Source organism: Amblyomma americanum, chromosome 1, assembly GCF_052857255.1.
Source record: "Amblyomma americanum isolate KBUSLIRL-KWMA chromosome 1, ASM5285725v1, whole genome shotgun sequence".
Classification (NCBI taxonomy): Eukaryota; Metazoa; Arthropoda; class Arachnida; order Ixodida; family Ixodidae; genus Amblyomma; species Amblyomma americanum.
Window position 1 is genome coordinate 268,686,654 of NC_135497.1, and position 17,482 is coordinate 268,704,135.

The window sequence follows — 17,482 nt, forward strand, 5'->3', positions numbered from 1 at the left end:
GGTAATTATTTCAAATTATTATCCTATGAAGTTGCCAGTGATGAACTCTACAAATTATATAAAAAAGTTAATGTGGATGAACTCAGCTAATCGAGGATGTACAAAGCGAAAGATGCCGGCGTTCACTGTGTTCGTTGGCGATGACAATGTTCTAGACGGCGATGGCTTTGAGGAAAGGAAGGGTGCATAACTGGTTCCCTGGATGTGCGGACGCCTCATTCGTGCTTTGATACACGTGGCGGTGGTGAGAGAGAGATGTGGACTAAATGCATTAGCGATGACAGCGTTGTGGCTGACATGCGGTACTACAGCATTAGCTAGGCCGCAGCGTTCATTTGGTGAGCCATCTCTCGCGATGAACCATTAACTGCATGCCACCTTCCAGGGTGGCAGGGAGGGCGCAGTGCCTATCCAGTGTGCGGAACACAATCAAAGCAGGCTTTTGCAGTTGGACACCAACGCCACGTACATGAAAGCGAGGTTGAGGTCTCCACGGAGCCGGTTGTGCACCTTTCCTTTCGTGGAAATGAATGGCCTTTGCAAAGTTGTCAACACCAATGAACTCTATGAACGCCGTCAGCTCACTTGTTTTGTTTGGTTTTTGAGGAAAGGAAATGGCACAGTAACCGTCTCACGTATCTCGGTGGACACCCGAACCGCGCCGTAAAAGGGGATAAGGAGGGAGGGAAAGAAGAAAGAGAAAACTGAAAATTGAAAGTTGGACCCGACCGCGGCGGCTGCGTTTTTATGGAGGAAAAACGCTAAGGCGCCCGTGTGCTGTGCGATGTCAGTGCACGTTAAAGATCCCCAGGTGGTCGAAATTATTCCGGAGCCCTCCACTACGGACCTATTTGTTCCTCTCTTCTTTCACTCCCTCCTTTATCCCTTCCCTTACGGCGCGGTTCAGGTGTCCAACGATATATGAGACAGATACTGCGCCATTTCCTTTCCACCAAAAAACCAATTATTATTATTATTTTGAGGAAAGGCGCGGCGCTGCGCAGCGATGGGATACCTGTGGCTCGGTGCTGTTAGTGGCATATACGCACTAGTGGCTAGGGAGCGAGAGAGAGAGAGAGAAATATCCGCGGCGAGGCGCGCGTTGTGACGTCACGTGCCTCCTCGGAGCACCGCCACGGCGAAATCGCAAGTTCGCGGCCAGTAAAGCTTTCGCTCTAAAGGATCCCCTATGCTCCTTGATTTCAGTGACTGCTTCCGAATGTATGTCATAACTAGCCCCTCTTTTCCATTCCCTTGTCTGCTCAATAGCTAACGAGGTCCTGGATTCTGGCAGTCTTGATGCCATAGGTAGCATAACAGGGTTCTCGCACAGCTATTGCCCTCACCGTTCGACCACGTTGCTACGTGGCACTTGAGGTAATACAGTCCACCGTATACAGGACGTGTACTACGTCCGCCGCTATGGACGAGGGTGGCGCTGGTGAACACTCTCAGCCCGAGAGCACAATATTGGACAGCCATCGCCGTAGCTCGGTTGGTAGAGCACCAGAGGCGAAATTCGGAGGCCGTGGGTTTGGATCCCGCCAGCGGCATGCATTTTTCTTCGTCTGCTTTCTCATCTGTCATATTTAAAAAAATAATTACCGCATTAAATTACCACTAACGAACACCACAAATTCAAAAAAGATCTCCTATGCTCATTGGTTTCGGTGACGGATTGGCTTCCGTCTCTCTCTCTCTCGCTCCATGCACACACACACACACACACACACACACACACACACACACACACACACACACACACACACACACACACACACACACACACACACACACACACACACACACACACACACTACTACTACTACTACTACTACTACTACTACTACTACTACTACTACTAATAATAATAATAATAATAATAATAATAATAATAATAATAATAATAATAATAATAATAATAGGTTTTTGGGGAAAGGAAATGGCGCAGTATCTGTCTCATATATCTTTGGACACCTGAACCGCGCCCTAAGGGAAGCGATAAAGGAGGAAGTGAAAGAAGAAAGGGAGAGAGAGGTGCCGTAGTGGAGGGCTCCGGAATTATTTCGACCACCAGGGGATCTAACATGCACTGACATCGCACAGCACACGGGCGCCTATGCGTTTTGCCTCCATAAAACACACACACACACACACACACACACACACACACACACACACACACACACACACACACACACACACACACACACACACACACACACACACACACACACACACACACACACACACAGTTTCAACAGCTGAGCAGTGGCAGTGACGTCAAGGTTAGGTATAGGTCACATACGAGACAAAAGACGGCGATATAATCGCTGATTCGGATTCGTCTTTAATTATAATACAACCTGCTACAACGCTTAAGCCAGCCAGCCTGCCAGCCTCAGGAACCGGAATGACAACGAAAGGAGAAGCAGCGATTATACAGCAGTTTTCTTATGCCTCACGTGACCTAAACTGAACTTGGACGTCAAAGCCATGTTTTCGCTGATGGAACCGAAACGGGAGCAGCATAGAGAAGAAATTCAATTATAGATTATTTACCAGTCGGAGGCGAACACCACGTGGTGATCACTGTGTGCTAATGCCTTACGCGCCATTACAAAGAAAGAACACACAACCAAATTTTGCTGTCTCTACTTCTTTAATGGGCATCTATCACAACGCTTGACTTTCTACCTGTCCTGTTACCGACTAGAGCAGCCATAGGGACGGCTGAGGCTCTATGGCTAGTCGCTGCGATGGCCTACCAAATGGCATCCGCCTCGTGTGCAGTAGGTGTTGAGTTCGATCCCCTAGTGTTGCTGGAAACCCAGCTGTTTTTCTGATGGGTAGAGACGTCCCCTGTCTGCCTTCTAAGGGGGGTCTCGTCTCGAAAAGCGCTCGATTGTCTGATCGCATCTAGAGGGTTTGGGACGGCCCTACCCGACAATGGACGGCATCATTGTGGAGTATTAGCCGCGGCTGTGGGAGACAGCTCTGTGTCGCCGAATGCCTGCCTATAGTGCCTGCACAGCGACGGCCTTGCTAGTGTCTTGAGCATCCGCTTCGTGCGCGGGAGGCGCATGTTTAGATTCCCCCTTGGCGCTGGGCATCCACCGGTTTGCTAATGGTACCGGTACAAGCATCCACCCGCCCTGGTGCTCGGCTTTCTTAGAGGTGAAATACTTGGGACAAGGGTCTTTGACCAAACCGTTGCCTCGACAGGTCGGCGATTCGTTCCGCCGCCGAACAATTGAAATCTGTCTTGTGCGGTAATGCTCAATTCTGGCCCTTAATTTTTGATGCGATAGCATTAGAACTGCAATGTCGGAAGGATCTTTCCGTCCGTCTGTCCATGTGAAACCTCGGTTAATTGGCAGGTGGCGAAGTGGAGAGAGGGAAGTACAAAAGGAGAGAAGAAAGCGAAGATGAAGAGAGGGTGCTAGACGGCGGGCAGGAGAGGGAGAAGGGGTACGGCGTGTCGCACTGATTGATAGATTGGATCGGGAGAGTGGAGCAGAGGTACGGCGTCTCACACTGTGATTGACAGACTGGATCGCGCCACCCGCTCGCACAGTCTGAACTCGTCAGTTGCAGCAGCTGATTCGTTCGGGGAGAGCAGTAATGCTAACCCATAATCTGCCGTGTCAATCGCGGATCGAGAACAAGGTTCGGAGGGAGTTGTGCGAAGTCTGTCTGAGGGATGATGTGTGCGTCTCCCGAGAGGGAGGCGTCTTGGAGACACTGTGGCGCTGAGGGGATCCGTACAGGTTCTTGCACTGCGGCGAGAGAAATGGCGAGCGTTTTCGCTTGCATGCGAAACTGGCTTAACACACGCCCATGGAACAGCCATGTTTGGTTATGCTCTGCTGCACTGCTTGGCTTATGTATGCTCCACGCCTATTCCTGGATTTCTTTTTCTCTGCCTGTTCACTCCCTTAGTGCTATTCCCCTCGTCGCGGTTCAGGTGTCCACTCAGAAGGGACAGTTACTGTGCCTTACCTCTCACTGCGGTCGGCGCCGTCGTCGTAGACTTCGCCACAGCAAACGGGGCAGGAGGAAGGTAGGAAAGGAGGGGAAGGAAGGGGTCAAGGGACGGAGAAACCACGGCTATGTCCAGAAATATTGGTTATGGGGAACGGAAAGGCGACGTAATGACCCGCCGCCATGGCTCAGTGGTCAGGGCGCTAGAATACTTAGCCGGAGTTCCCGGGTTCGAACCTGGCGGCGGCGGCCGCATTTCGATTGAGGTGAAACGCAAAAGGCGCCTGTGTGCTGTGCGATGTCAGTGAACCCCAGGTGGTCGAAATTTACCCGAAGTTCCCTATTTCATCACTTTCCTCACGACGCGGTTGAGGTGTCCATCAGCGGGTGAGACAGTCATTGCGCTTTTTTTCCCTCAAATTTAAACCAGTTAATAATATGAAGGAGGGAGTGAAACAAAAGAGAAAACAGCTCCGTAGTGGAGAGCTCCGCGGTTTAATCTCGACCCAATGGGGTTCTTTAACGTGCACTAACGTCGCACGGCACACGGATGTCTGCATTTTGCCTGCGGCCGCTCAGCAGCTGAACGCTGTAACCATTGAGACACAGCGGCGGGTATGTCGACCCCCTCTTCTCCCACCTTGTCATGTTAAGGTGGGTATAAAAGGGAGCACTCGGACGCAGCAGGGGGTGGAGCGCCTCTGCTTAGGGCGGCGAGAACGAGAGGGAAGCACTGCACTGTTGAGTCGCGCGGCCCATCATGATGATGGGCCGCGCCACAGCTGCCAGATCCCTCACCACCCTCTGCGCTGCGACTCAACAGAAGCGCGCGTCCAGCAAGTTCGTCGAGCAGTCATGGCCAGTGGAGTCCTGGAATGAGGAAGCCACCCACTCCACCTCAAGATCACTAATCTCGTTGGTTTAAATGTTTCTCCTTCTTTCCTTCCACAGTGCTGTGTTGCAGCTGCGCACTCTCACCCTTCGCGCTGCGCCCCAACTAGCCCTCCATCCTGCATTTAAACCAACGAGATTAGTGATATTGAGGTCGAGTGGGTGGCTTCCTCATTCCAGGACTCCACTGGCCATGACTGCGCGACGAACTTGCTGGACGAGCGCTTCTTGTCACGCCAAGCTGTCGCCGGGCAGCTGTACCTCCCGCTGCTCAAATGACATGCTAGGCGTCTTTAATTGTTTGAGGTTTGCACCCGCACCCCCACGAGATGTGGAAGAGTGTGGGATGTGTGTCGGCACACCAAAGTCGGACGCCACGATATGTTAGTGGGACATCTTGCTGTATCTGTGTAGGCTTGGCAGTGTGTCTGAATAAGTCTTCGAGCTACGGCGTCTTCACTGCTGAGGGTCTTTCTGTGAGGGGGCGGATAAATCCTTCGATTAAGCCGCTGGATCTCGAGGCGTTCGCGTAATTGAATGACATTGGTACGAAGGTAAAGGGTGGGGATTGATCGTACGATTGTTTTTGCCCCGCTCGGCTGGTTAGCGCTTGGGCTAAGGCGTAACGCCTTTCGTTCCCCTCCAGTCCCACGTGGATATTAATAATAATAATAATTGGTTTTTGGGGAAAGGAAATGGCGCAGTATCTGTCTCATATATCGTTGGACACCTGAACCGCGCCGTAAGAGAAGGGATAAAGGAGGGAGGGAAAGAAGAAAGTGGTGCCGTTGTGGAGGGTTCCGGAATAATTTCGACCACCTGGGGATCTTTAACGTGCACTGACATCGCACAGCACACGGGCGCCTTAGCGTTTTTCCTCCATAAAAACGTAGCCGCCGCGGTCGGGTTCGAGCCCGGGAACTCCGGATCAATAGTCGAGCGCCCTAACCACTGAGCCACCGCAGCGGGGCGTGGATATTGTGGCGAAAGGCTTTCTTGGCTGATGAGTGGCGTGGACGTTGAGTGGCTGATGAGTGGCGCTGATGACGCTGATGAGTGGCGTGGAAGTTGTAGACGGAAGTTGTCCGGACGAGCTGTCAATCATAAGTTGTGTGGTAAATAAAACAAAAATGTAAAAGTTGATTTAGCAACAGTTCTTAAGCAACGTATATGTAATGAAATAAGCCAGGAATTAAAAATAAAATCAAAAAGTAGAAACAAAAACGAAAAATAAACAATTTAATGAAAGGAAATTACGCCTGTCTCTCATATCTCGGTCGACGCCCCGGACCGCGCCGTAAGGGGAGAAAAATGAAATGGTGGCGGTAGTGGTTTTATTAAAAATAATAGTAAAAAGGAAGGAAAAGATTTTTGCTAGCCGGCATCTGCCATCGATACTGAAGCACCTGAGCTGGGGCAGCGGAAATAAAGGATAGCAGGCAGAATGGAGAAATGAAATGAAAAAGGTGAGGGGACAGGAATAGAGGATAGGGGGAGAAGTAATATGTACAAACTATTTACCCAATAAGAAATGAAAATTGGTTTTAAGGGAAAGGAAGTGACGCCTGCCTCACATATATCGGTGGACAATCGAACCGCGCCGTAAGGGAAGGAATATTTTCTACGCGCGGTGCCGACCACTACTACAACTGCTATTACGACGCCGACGGTTTTTCGCGGTGAGGAGGAAAATAGCCTCGAACCCGGCGCGCTCAGCTCTGCTCCTCTCTGGTATGTGCCGGCGCGGCAGGGTACCAAGGCGTGGTGCACAGTGTACGAGTGTGCTGCGCGGTCTTTTGCGCAACGAAGGAATTGGAAAGCGTTTTGCGTCTAAGTATCGCCACGAATCGAGTCCTATAATGCCGTCCTGCTACCACTGTGTTGTTGTCGGCTGTAGCAACAACTAAATGACCTACAGGACAGTGCGAAGAGCATAGACAACCGCGGCATGTGCGTGGGTGCAGGCTGTTTCATTTGCAGCGCTTCGCAGATGAGGGGCGCTTTTCGATTGCAAGCATCAACCGAACTAGTTTCATCCTGTCGTTCGCGCCTCATGCGTGCTCTCGGCACTTTGTTGGTGGGAGCGGATGTTCAAGGACGCATTTGCACGGAAAGGTACTATTGGCAGCAGAAGTTTACGGGAAGAGGGTGAGCGGAAAACAAATTATTTCGGTGCAGTCACAGAAGACGATCGAATAGAATTTAGAAGGTATGAGAACATGCATGCTGCACCCCTGTTAATAATACACTGCGGGACGACCTGGTCGCGAGGCAGCGATAGGACATTTTTTCCCCCGAGAACACCCACTCCGTTCATTTCTGCTGCCGATAGTACGTGCGCATACGGATATGTGAAAAAAAAGTTCTTCGTTAACACACGTGAATTTGTCCGCATCAAATGCGCTAGAAAATCGCCATGCATGAAGGTAACTCACACAGATCAAAATTTGCAGGAGGCGTACCGTAAGAGCTGACTACGTGCGGACAAAAAAAAAAGGAATTAAGGAGATGCCCTAGCTGATATCGTTTTTTTTTCGTGTGTGAAGGCATGGTACTCTTAATGAGGGTTAACATGAAAGATTTCGGTGCGCTTTTTCGACACATTAAAATTGTGCCACAGTGTTCAGATCACAAAAGCACTGGGCTAGAGCTCACTGCCCCGTATTGTCAGTCGCTGGTGCATTTTAAAGAACACAGTTGTATCCTCTGCCTAAAGCCTATTCCTAGATTTCCGATATTCGGCGCGGCAATCGATTCGTGACCGCAAGATGTTCCATTGTAATAGTGATGGCAAGGGCGAAAAATTCGCTTCTCAGATATCCACGTCGGCTTTCACGAAAACAAATTATCGCAATCAAAATTGCCGTTTGGGGGAGTTGGTGAGACATGATTCGAAATGACCAGCGCGGAAACAGACAGGGACACGAGAAGAAAAAAACACTGACGACAGGACGGGCGCTAGCGACCAGCGCGGACACAGACGGGGACACGAGAAGAAAAAAAAAACACTTTTTTCTTCTCGTGTCCCCGACTGTTTCCGCGCTGGTCATTCCGAAAAATTATCGCAGTTAGCTTTTCCGACAATAAACTGAATGTGCACACACTAGACCTGCTTGGCAAATAGAATGTGACTAACATCACACTTAAAACAGTCGTCAAGAAGTGACTATAGCATTGCTAGCTTCCATCGATATTCCTGGCTGGTTACCCTAATATATCTCTCAAACTTAGTCACATATCACGGAAAGTTGTTTGAGAGTTGCCCTGCATCACTCCTTCGACAGCCTTCGCAACCAGCACTATGCCTATACGCCGTTTTTCACCACGTAGGTTACACCAATCTCGTCAGATTTCTTTTTACCTATATGTCAGTCGTCATCACGGACGCTGGAAGCGCCTGAGGGGCCATAATCCGCTGGTGTTCCGGTCATTTCTTAACAGAACGATCTCAGTGTTGCTTCGAAAGCTTTTTTGTATCTGTGCGCAATTTGAGAACGCGAAAAAAAAAATGAACGCGGCGGCTGCGTTTTTATGGAGGCAAAACGCTAAGGCGCCCGTGTGCTGTGCGATGTCAGTGCACGTTAAAGATCCCCAGGTGGTCGAAATTATTCCGGAGCCGTCCACTACGGCACCTCTTGCTTCCTTTCTTCTTTCACTCCCTCCTTTATCCCTACCCTTAGGGCGCGGTTCAGGTGTCTGCCGATACATGAGACAGATACTGCGCCATTTCCTTTTAAAAAAACAATTAAAAAAATGAATGCTGAAGCTCCGAACTGCCGAGTTGTGCCATCTGCATCCTGTTTTTTGTGTGCACCGCGAATGCGGTCGCACATACCATCATGACGGCGCCAATGATAAAATGGTCGCTTAGTAAAAATTTTACTACAGTGTCCTAGAAGGCTTTGTAGTGGCAAAAGCGGCGCTCTCCCGTGAGGCTTTAGAAGCGGCATTTCATGGCTAATGGAACGGGCGGATGTAGCATCAGCTGCAAGGGAGTACGACGCCCACTATTTTCAAAATGAAGGTCATTCATGCATTCATGCAAATCGCCTTATAGTGCGCGATTTCCTACCCATGGCGTCAGGGTTTATTCTTTGTTCAAGCTCACTTAAATTGGTTGCGCCATTAATTATAATGGCCAACCCATACTGTTACTGGTTCTTCTAATGCTCGCTTCTCAAAGCTTTGGTTTTCACTACTAATTAATTAATACAGACCTTGTAGTTGAGTTCCATGTCGCTCCTGCCTGTTTTTGAAATGACTGTTTTTTTTTTCAAATTTCAGTTTAACGTTAACGTAACCAGAAGCCAAATAAATGCAATTTTAGAATTATAAAATGCTAATTTTTGATGCAGTTAACAACGCAATGAACTTCCGCTTTCATTAGAGCATTCATTTTGGGCTTGGACGTGCATTCTCAGATGGGACATATGCACTAATAAAATAACAGCTGTTATGTTCACGTGATAAATATATGCAGAAAACTGCCCCGTTTCCACTTTGTACTTGTGCTCAAGCGATGGAAAGTGATTTGAAGGGACCGTGGCGGACGCCTTAATGGTGTCACTGCAGAGACTGAGGCTGCCTGCCAGTCTTTGAGGGCTGCTCAGTGATCACGAATAGTGGCAGCCTTACCAAAGAAATAACCGATCAAATTACTTCTGCCGCATCAGCGAGCCCTGTCCCATTCTCACACTAAGGGAAATGTTTCTGTCCGCGTCGCGGGACGTAGGTCTGTCATCTAGCTGTTTGTCTCTTCCCATAGTTTTATTTATTGCCTTCTTTTTCCTGCGTAATGAGCACTTGTTTATTGTATTTTTCGCCACACTGCAGCGGTCGCATTTAGATGGAGGCGAAGTGCTATAAAGGCACGCGTGTACTGTAAGATGTCAATGCACATTAAAGAACGTACCCCAGGGGTTCGAAATTATCCAGAGTGGATACGGCGTCCTTCGTAACCCGAGTCGTTTGTCCCAATAGCGACTCAGGTTACGAGGTTAAACCCCAGGCTGAACCCCACAAAACCTCTCCAAACCTTTCACTTTTTTTTCCAACCCCTCCGTTCGTTCCTTTTACTCTTCGTCCACACCCTTTCATTCTTGCTTTACCGTCGTTTCGTGCTATTGCCGAGTGGTTTCACCTCCATTTCATTTAGCCAGTCTTCTTTCACCTCCTCCGCGAGCTTCACTGCTCATCGCTTGTAATTGTTCAACTTTGCCCGCGTTCGCTGGCCGCCTACTTGCTATACAGTGCACTTTTCCTGCCCCAGATGGTTTTTGTAGCGAGAGCTACACTGGGCTACCAGTCGAGCACTTCGCGGTACATGGGAGAGGCCAGTTGTGCGCATGCGCCGTTGCCATGGCAACCGAAGAGGAGCAATGTGCGGCGTGCGCTTCGCCATCGACGCGGCCGCGTGCTCGCTCCACTGTCAAAGCCGAGCTTGACGTCACGCGGACGAGCAGTTGTGCGCATGCGCCGATACCATGGTAACCAGAGAGACCCCACAGCTGCGCTGCGTTTTCGTCGCCGCCTCGCCGCACGCTGCTCTATCCCCCGAACCCGGCGTCGCATGCGCAGGATTGCGTATACAGGATTTACAGCGCGGTATCATGGGGGCTGCCATCTTTGATCACGTGATCACGCCGCCATTACACGCCTCCTGACTGCTCGGCGCGCGTCTTCGCGACGGCTGCTGCGCCTGGTGGTTCGGTTCTGACATGCAGCGTTTCGGCTGATGCCGTTGTAAAGGAGTGGGCAGACGGCACTATGGTTTAGCCAAAGCTTCAAATGAGATGTGAGAGCCCTAATTTGATCACTTGAGACATGAAAACGTGATTCGGCTTCGTGTTGCGGAGAGCCGTTCAGCTATCTCTCTTTGAGCCAAGGGATGGGTCGCCTGAATGCTTGTCTTTGCATCCACTGAAGGCTTTGCTGAATGTTTTTTAATGTTATTATCTAAAGCGGCAAGGTTTAATGCTGCTGCAGCAGCGCAGGTCGTTGTGTTGTGTACGTGCATGCAGACACCGGTCTAAAGCGCTCACATGCATGTTGTGCGCATTTGTTTACATCCTGTTAGCGGTGCTAAGGAAACCCGAAATATTTTCTACTGGTTTGTTAAACACAGAAAGGCGACAAAAATAAATAGTCATACAAATGCTATCATGGTAGGAGCACCATGCTTAAAGGAGTCTTCAGGAGCTGGTGGGCGTTTCGGAGGATTCCGCGATATTATTGTTAGAAGGCTCGCATGGAAACGCGTTAATACTACACGAAGTTCACAGTTATGTCAGCCTCCCATATAAAATTGTGGTCGATATGCGGGCATGAAAATGCTCGAGGTCTCGTTGGTGATAAGTAATCAGCCTCACTCTGAGCGCTGGCCTGCGGAGTCACTTTAGTAACTGTCTCGCATGGACCGCGAGGAAGTGACAACACTAGCACATCAGCCGTAACGCAAATGCTTTATTCCGAATATGGTCCACGAAAACCGCGCTACTTGGACCGAAGCACCAAGACGTCATGTAATACACGGACTGATGTTGTCCACAAGCGCCTGTGGTCTGAATAATCTGCAATAGCGGTATGTAGGACCGTAAGTCATCTTTCTTTTCCATTCCTAATTCGTCCTCGGGCGCTCTTGTTACTAATGGCCGCACACCTTAACTTACGAGCAATCGGGTCTCGCTACACACGCGTACGCAACTGCACATCATCTGAAAGCACGAGTGACGGTTTCGTGTGGCGGAACAGCTTGTTCATGCGCCTATGTAGTGCACTTATCCTCGCAGATTTTCCAAGATCGAAACCTTTCTTCCTGTATTAGCTATCCTGCGCTGGCGAACGTGTTCTTTGCGTTCGCCCGTTCGGAAAAGGTGCATGCCGAACGGCCGCGCGAACATGGGGCAGTACGTCCTTGTGCAGTCCGGTTCCGTGATGATCGCAAACGATCGCATCTCGCACCTCTGTCGCACCCCCTTCATAGCAACAACCACCACCACCCACCTTGTGCACCGGCCGCACCTCCGGGAGCGGAGCTTCATGACCCGCCCGAGTAGCTGTCTGTCTGAAAGAGTCTAACCGATAGCCACCTCTCAGCTTGTATACGCAGGTGCAGGGGACGGAGGAAGTTGCGATCATGAACAGGGCGCCGGGAAGGGCTCGCCAACTTTGACGCGTGATTGTGGGTTCTCTGCTGCGTGTAAAGTGTATTATTTGGCTCAGGTTTTCATGGCAACACAGTGCAGTGATTGAGTGAATTGATGTGCTCTCCTCGCATGGTGTTTCAGAGCCCCTTTAAAGGCGAAATGCCACTCTATATGGTACCATGTCCTCTTCCGAGGTTCTGCCGTAAAGTCCGCCGCTGATTATGTCATAAATTTACAATGGTTTCGCAACCTGATCTAAGTTGTCTCCATTCTTGCGCAACTGGTGTATTTTTTACGGCACATATAGTGATACATGCAACCTAGCTGGTTCTCATGCAGCGCGCGGGCCAAGCTATGTCCATGTCCAATCAGCCGTAATATGCCTTTCCATGCATAAACTCTCTTCATATGACGAGAGCTATATTTAGAATGTGATGGAACGTGGCGGGCGCAGGAAACGTGCGCTACGATCCGCGCCTCGCGTGCATATGAGACGCGACTCGGCGGCTTCCGGAGATCGGACGACTTGTGCGCGTGTGCTGTCCGTCGGAGGCGCGTAGAGGGCCGAGAGACCTGCCGCGGCTTTCACGCGAACCGCTTCGCGCGGCCTTGCTTCTGTCGCGGGAGTCGCTTTCGCGCTGTTGCATGCTTTTCGACTGCCGGACGCGCGGCTCCCGCCTTCTTTGGAAAAGCAGGAAAAGAATTGGTCGCCACGGCTGCCTTGACTGCACGCCGCCGACAAATGGGCCTCTGCTCCCCGCCGAACGCCGCTCCCCCCGGCTGGCAGGACAGCGGTGAAAGCGAGCGCGCCCGAGGAGGAAAGCCAACAGGAACGTATGCATCGACAAGAAGGAAAATCCGTAAAGAGCGCATGTGTGCTTGCGCTTTGCACGCTGTGTTGCATCTGGAAACGAATTTATGCTTGAAGAGAGTTATCTATCAATCCTTCTCATCTTTTAAGTGCTGATGACTCTGGGTGTTAATACAGTGCAGGTGCTCTGTTGCAGTATGCACCGTTTCCTAAAAGTTGGATTTGATATATGTGTATTTTTTTAGTCGGCTCCTCAGGTTATGCTTATGCAGCATGTCTATCATATCCTTATCAGACCCCGCACACATTATAATGCACATTTGTATCTTACGGAATCCTGAAAAAATGCATCACTCCTGCAGCCTAAGTGCCATATTGGAATTCATAGTAAGCTTTTCAACAAGTTTGAAACAATACGGGTGCTCTGAGCAGCCTCCCAATTTGGTTGACTTGTTTAAACCAGATTTCTTCTCCCAGCGGTCAAACAGCTCCCAATTCTCTCGCGCTTTTTCTTGAGATATCTTGTAATTTTTATTTAAATACGCGTTCTCTCGTGCATGTATTTAACTAAATATATGCCATAAAATGTTGAGGCATGTTTATGTAGGCCTAGAGGGCCCCAGCAGAGAGCATGGAGAAAACTCTTAAGGAAGAACTGTTGGACCTACGGCTGCCAGATTTTGTGTGTACATTCACGGGACCACAAAAGCTGGAGATATGTATTATAAGATTTATGCTGACTGGCGAAACTTTTGCTCGGGTCTGACGAAGATATATGATATGTTGCAATCTACTGCTAAGTGGAGTATGATGCGCATCACCTATGGTTTTCTTAGCACTCATATCAGTGTGCAGTACTGCCCAGAAAAGTGGTCGAAACTGCATCGTTCAGATATTTTCCGGTGATAAGAGTATAATCGGAAGCAGTTCTGGAGGCCAGTTTTGGTGTTCTTCCAAACGCAGAATTAAGTGCCTGTTTAGGTAATAAATTCTAGTTTGCGCTATTATATGCAATCAGTGCTGAAATTCGTCTCTGGGCAGCAATTGAGCATCTGCAGTAAACACTATAGAGGTGATGCACTGGCTGATATGAAGGTATATGTTGCCGTGGCATTGTATGTGTGCTTTGAACATGTATACACTCGGAATCAGTATGAAGGTGATTACGTTAGGGCAAACCTACTTGGATAAAGTGCTTTAGTGCAGTTCATATATTATCTAAAATATAGAGCAAAATACATAAATATAGCTGGCTGATTCATCTCTGTTTTTCATCGCCACTCTTTTTAGAGAACGAGGTATCGTGACACCAGAAAAAATTATTTGTTTTGATTTGCCGGCACGAAATTGATTACCGTATTTATTCGAATCAAGTTTTTTGTTTTTTCAAATCATATTCCAAACTCTAGGGTCGGCTTAGATTCGAGGATTTTAAAAAACGCGCCAGTGTTTCATTGAAACTGCTAAATATGGTGCATAGCTAGAAAAGTCAGTATCGCAGCCGCTATTAGCCGTGCCAGTAGCCAACCGTACACAAGCCACTTCGCCGTTTTGAGCTGTCGTGTCGACCGTATCGGTGTGCACCGTGGTTTTATCAAGGCGGATTTGGTTTTATCGCGACGGTACCAAGGAGGAGATACCGCTACAGTGCCGCTTTCAAGCGAAAAGTTGTGATAGCCGCAGAGGCATCGTTGGACCTTCAAGCCGGGCGGGACTTCGGCGTCGACGAGAAAAACGTCCGTCGTCGGAGGGGACAACGACAGCAGCTTTTTGCGTGCGCCGCAACGAGAATGGCATTTAGTGGACCAAAGAAAGGCCGTCACCACGAAGTGGAGACAGTTTTGGCCGACTTTGTTCGGACGCAGGGAGCAGCTACCCTTCCAGTGACAACAGAAGTGCTCCAAGCGAAAGCTAGGGAACTTTCGAGGGAGCGATTTCAAAAGGATTTCAAAGCCAGCCGGTGCTGGCTTCAGAAATTCATGAAGCACTTCGGCTTCAGCCTCCGACGTCGCACTTCAATCACCCAGAAGCTGCCAAGCGATCTCTAAGAAAACCTGATAGCTTTTCAGCGCCACGTGCTGCGAAAGAGAGAAGCGGCAGGCTACAACCTTGGGCAAATCGGCAACGCCGACCAGACGGCTGTGTGTTTTGATATGCCAGTGGCGTACACCGTGAATGAAAAGGGTGCCAAGGAGGTAAAGGTGCGCTATGCGGGCTACGAGAAGCAGCGCGCAACTGTGATGCTGTGTTGCACAGCTGATGGTTATAAACTCCCTCCTTATATGATATTTAAAAGGAAGACATTGCCTGCTCGAGAAACTTTCCCAAGAAATGACATTGTGCGGGCAAATGAGAACGCATGGATGACGGGTGCGATGGTGGAAGAGTGGGTTAAGATTGTGTGTCGACGGCGTCCAGGAGCCCTTTTGGCAAAGAACTCGCTCGTTGTCGTCGACTCACACGGCACTTGACCGACAACGTGAAGACGGACCCAAGCGAAGACGGACCTCGCTGTCATACCGTCGGCATGACGGGCCAGTTGCAGCCACTTGATGTCTGCATCGACAAACCTTTCAAGGATCGTCTACGGAATTATTACACGGACTGGTTGACTGACGAAGACCACATGCTAACGGCAACGGGCCGCATCAAACGTGCATCGCTATCGCAGCTGGCGGGCTGGGTAGGTGCAGCGTGGGACGACATCCCAGGTACTCTGATCGTGCGCGCCTTTAAAATGTGCAGCATATCTAATGCGCTTGACGGTACCGAAGATAGTGCACTGTTTGAAGGCGACAGTGACAAGGAACACAGCGACGAGTCTAACAGCGACGACGACGTTCAATCAACTCTGCACGTTCAGATTCAGTAAATGCTGTTTGCATTTTGTGAACGCTGTCCTTGCTTTCTTTTTGCTCGGCATATATATATATATATATATATATATATATATATATATATATATATATATATATATATATATATATATATATATATATATATATATATATGCCTCGGACTTTAGGGGGTCGGCTTAGAATCGGGGTCGGCCCTGATTCGAGTAAATACGGTACCTTCATATTGACGCTGACGGGGCAGTGTGACTCACAGGACTGGTGCAGATCACCATGTCAAGAACAAAAGATGGCGTTTTTTTTTTGTTTGCACTGACTGCAGAGGGCATAAAAAAAATGCTTAGTGTATAAGTAAATGAATCAGATATATGAACAGCTTATTAAAATAATGTTGATCAGTCTTCTGAGAATTTTCTGCAGAATGACTATAATTGGCAAGTTTTAGGTAAAAGGGGTCATCAAAATGCAAGTGATGTCAGTTGGTGGCAACAGGTAGCCAAATTAGAAATTTTTGAGGTGGTGGCTGAGGTATTCTTGCTGTCGGAGGAATGGGGTGAGGTGGCAGGAAAACCATGAGGCTTTCACTCTAGAATTCCAGCCTGCTTAGCACACCCCGTATTTAGGTAATGCATACCACATTCTTTTTGATTGAAAGCATTATTGCATTTAATGAATGATGCTTGCAGTGCATGTTCAGAATTTAGAAAGGGGTCCCAGAGCCAAAGATTGTAGGAGGAACCCCTTATGAGTACTAACAGAAAATATATAAGTGAAAAAACAGCAGTCGTGGCATGAAAAGAGAAAAGAAAATGGAAAAAATTGACACTAGCTAGAAAACAAAACAAAATTGCAATAAAGTATCTGAAATTAAGTACCAGAACACAAATTATTTTTAAACAGGTGTAGTGAACTGGACTCTTTAGCCTAATTTGGAAACACATTCTGAACTGAAGTTGTGAAAAAGCTAGCGGTCTGTTTGCTGTAGTAAGACTTTGGATAATTAAGGCAGTAAGTAACTGTTCACAGATGCAAAGTGTGCGCGTTTGGGGTGAGGAGGTTCGTTGTGGGTGAGTAAAGCGAACGGCAATTTCTTGTTGTGAAATTTGAATACTGCAAAACCAAGAGAATGTTTAATTAAATCAGAAATTGATAATATCTTATGTTTACCGAGTAATGGCGATACACAGCACGTAAAGAGGTGATGATACGAATGGCTTGGTTTTGAAGATGTTGGATGGGTGATAAATGCGTAATGTAAGTATTACCCAAAGATGTGATGCAGTATCTGATATGGCTATAAATGAAGGCATAGTAAAGCGAGATAAGGCCGGTCTCTGATTAATATTCCAATTTCATGACTGCTTTTTTGCTAAAAGATGGAACAAAATGCATAAAAATAGCACTGCTAAATGTCTCACCAACAGCTCATGCTTGCTTCTTCTTTTGCTCCACAGATCCAGGGAGCTTATCAAGCAAGCAATCCAAGACAATGACTTCATGAAAAACCTAGAGACAGTGCAGATCAAGGAGATCACCGACTGCATGTATCCTGTTGAGTATGCCCAGGACAGCCTCATCATCAAAGAAGGCGATGTTGGCTCTGTCGTCTATGTCATGGAAGGTGCGGCCTTTGATATGTTGGTGTGTGTGCACGTGTGTTGGCATCTATGCATGTGTATGCGTGCATATAGATATCCAAAGCAGTAGTTATACTATAATACCAAAAGGATCGATACAGAAACAAAAAAATGGTTGTCATTAAGAGAGAGTTTTGGTTTAATGACACGCAGATTACT

At 48.4% G+C, this 17,482-nt stretch overlaps 1 protein-coding gene across 3 annotated transcripts in view; it reads left to right on the forward strand.

Annotated features, from left to right (window-relative positions):
- for (cGMP-dependent protein kinase for) overlaps positions 1-17,482 on the forward strand; it is a 163,166-nt gene that overhangs the window by 99,434 nt on the left and 46,250 nt on the right. For all 3 annotated transcript variants that reach the window (XM_077649183.1, XM_077649182.1, XM_077649184.1), the window contains one exon: positions 17,141-17,307. In XM_077649183.1, coding sequence (XP_077505309.1) covers positions 17,141-17,307 — 167 coding nt within the window. The remainder of the gene's footprint in view (positions 1-17,140; positions 17,308-17,482) is intronic.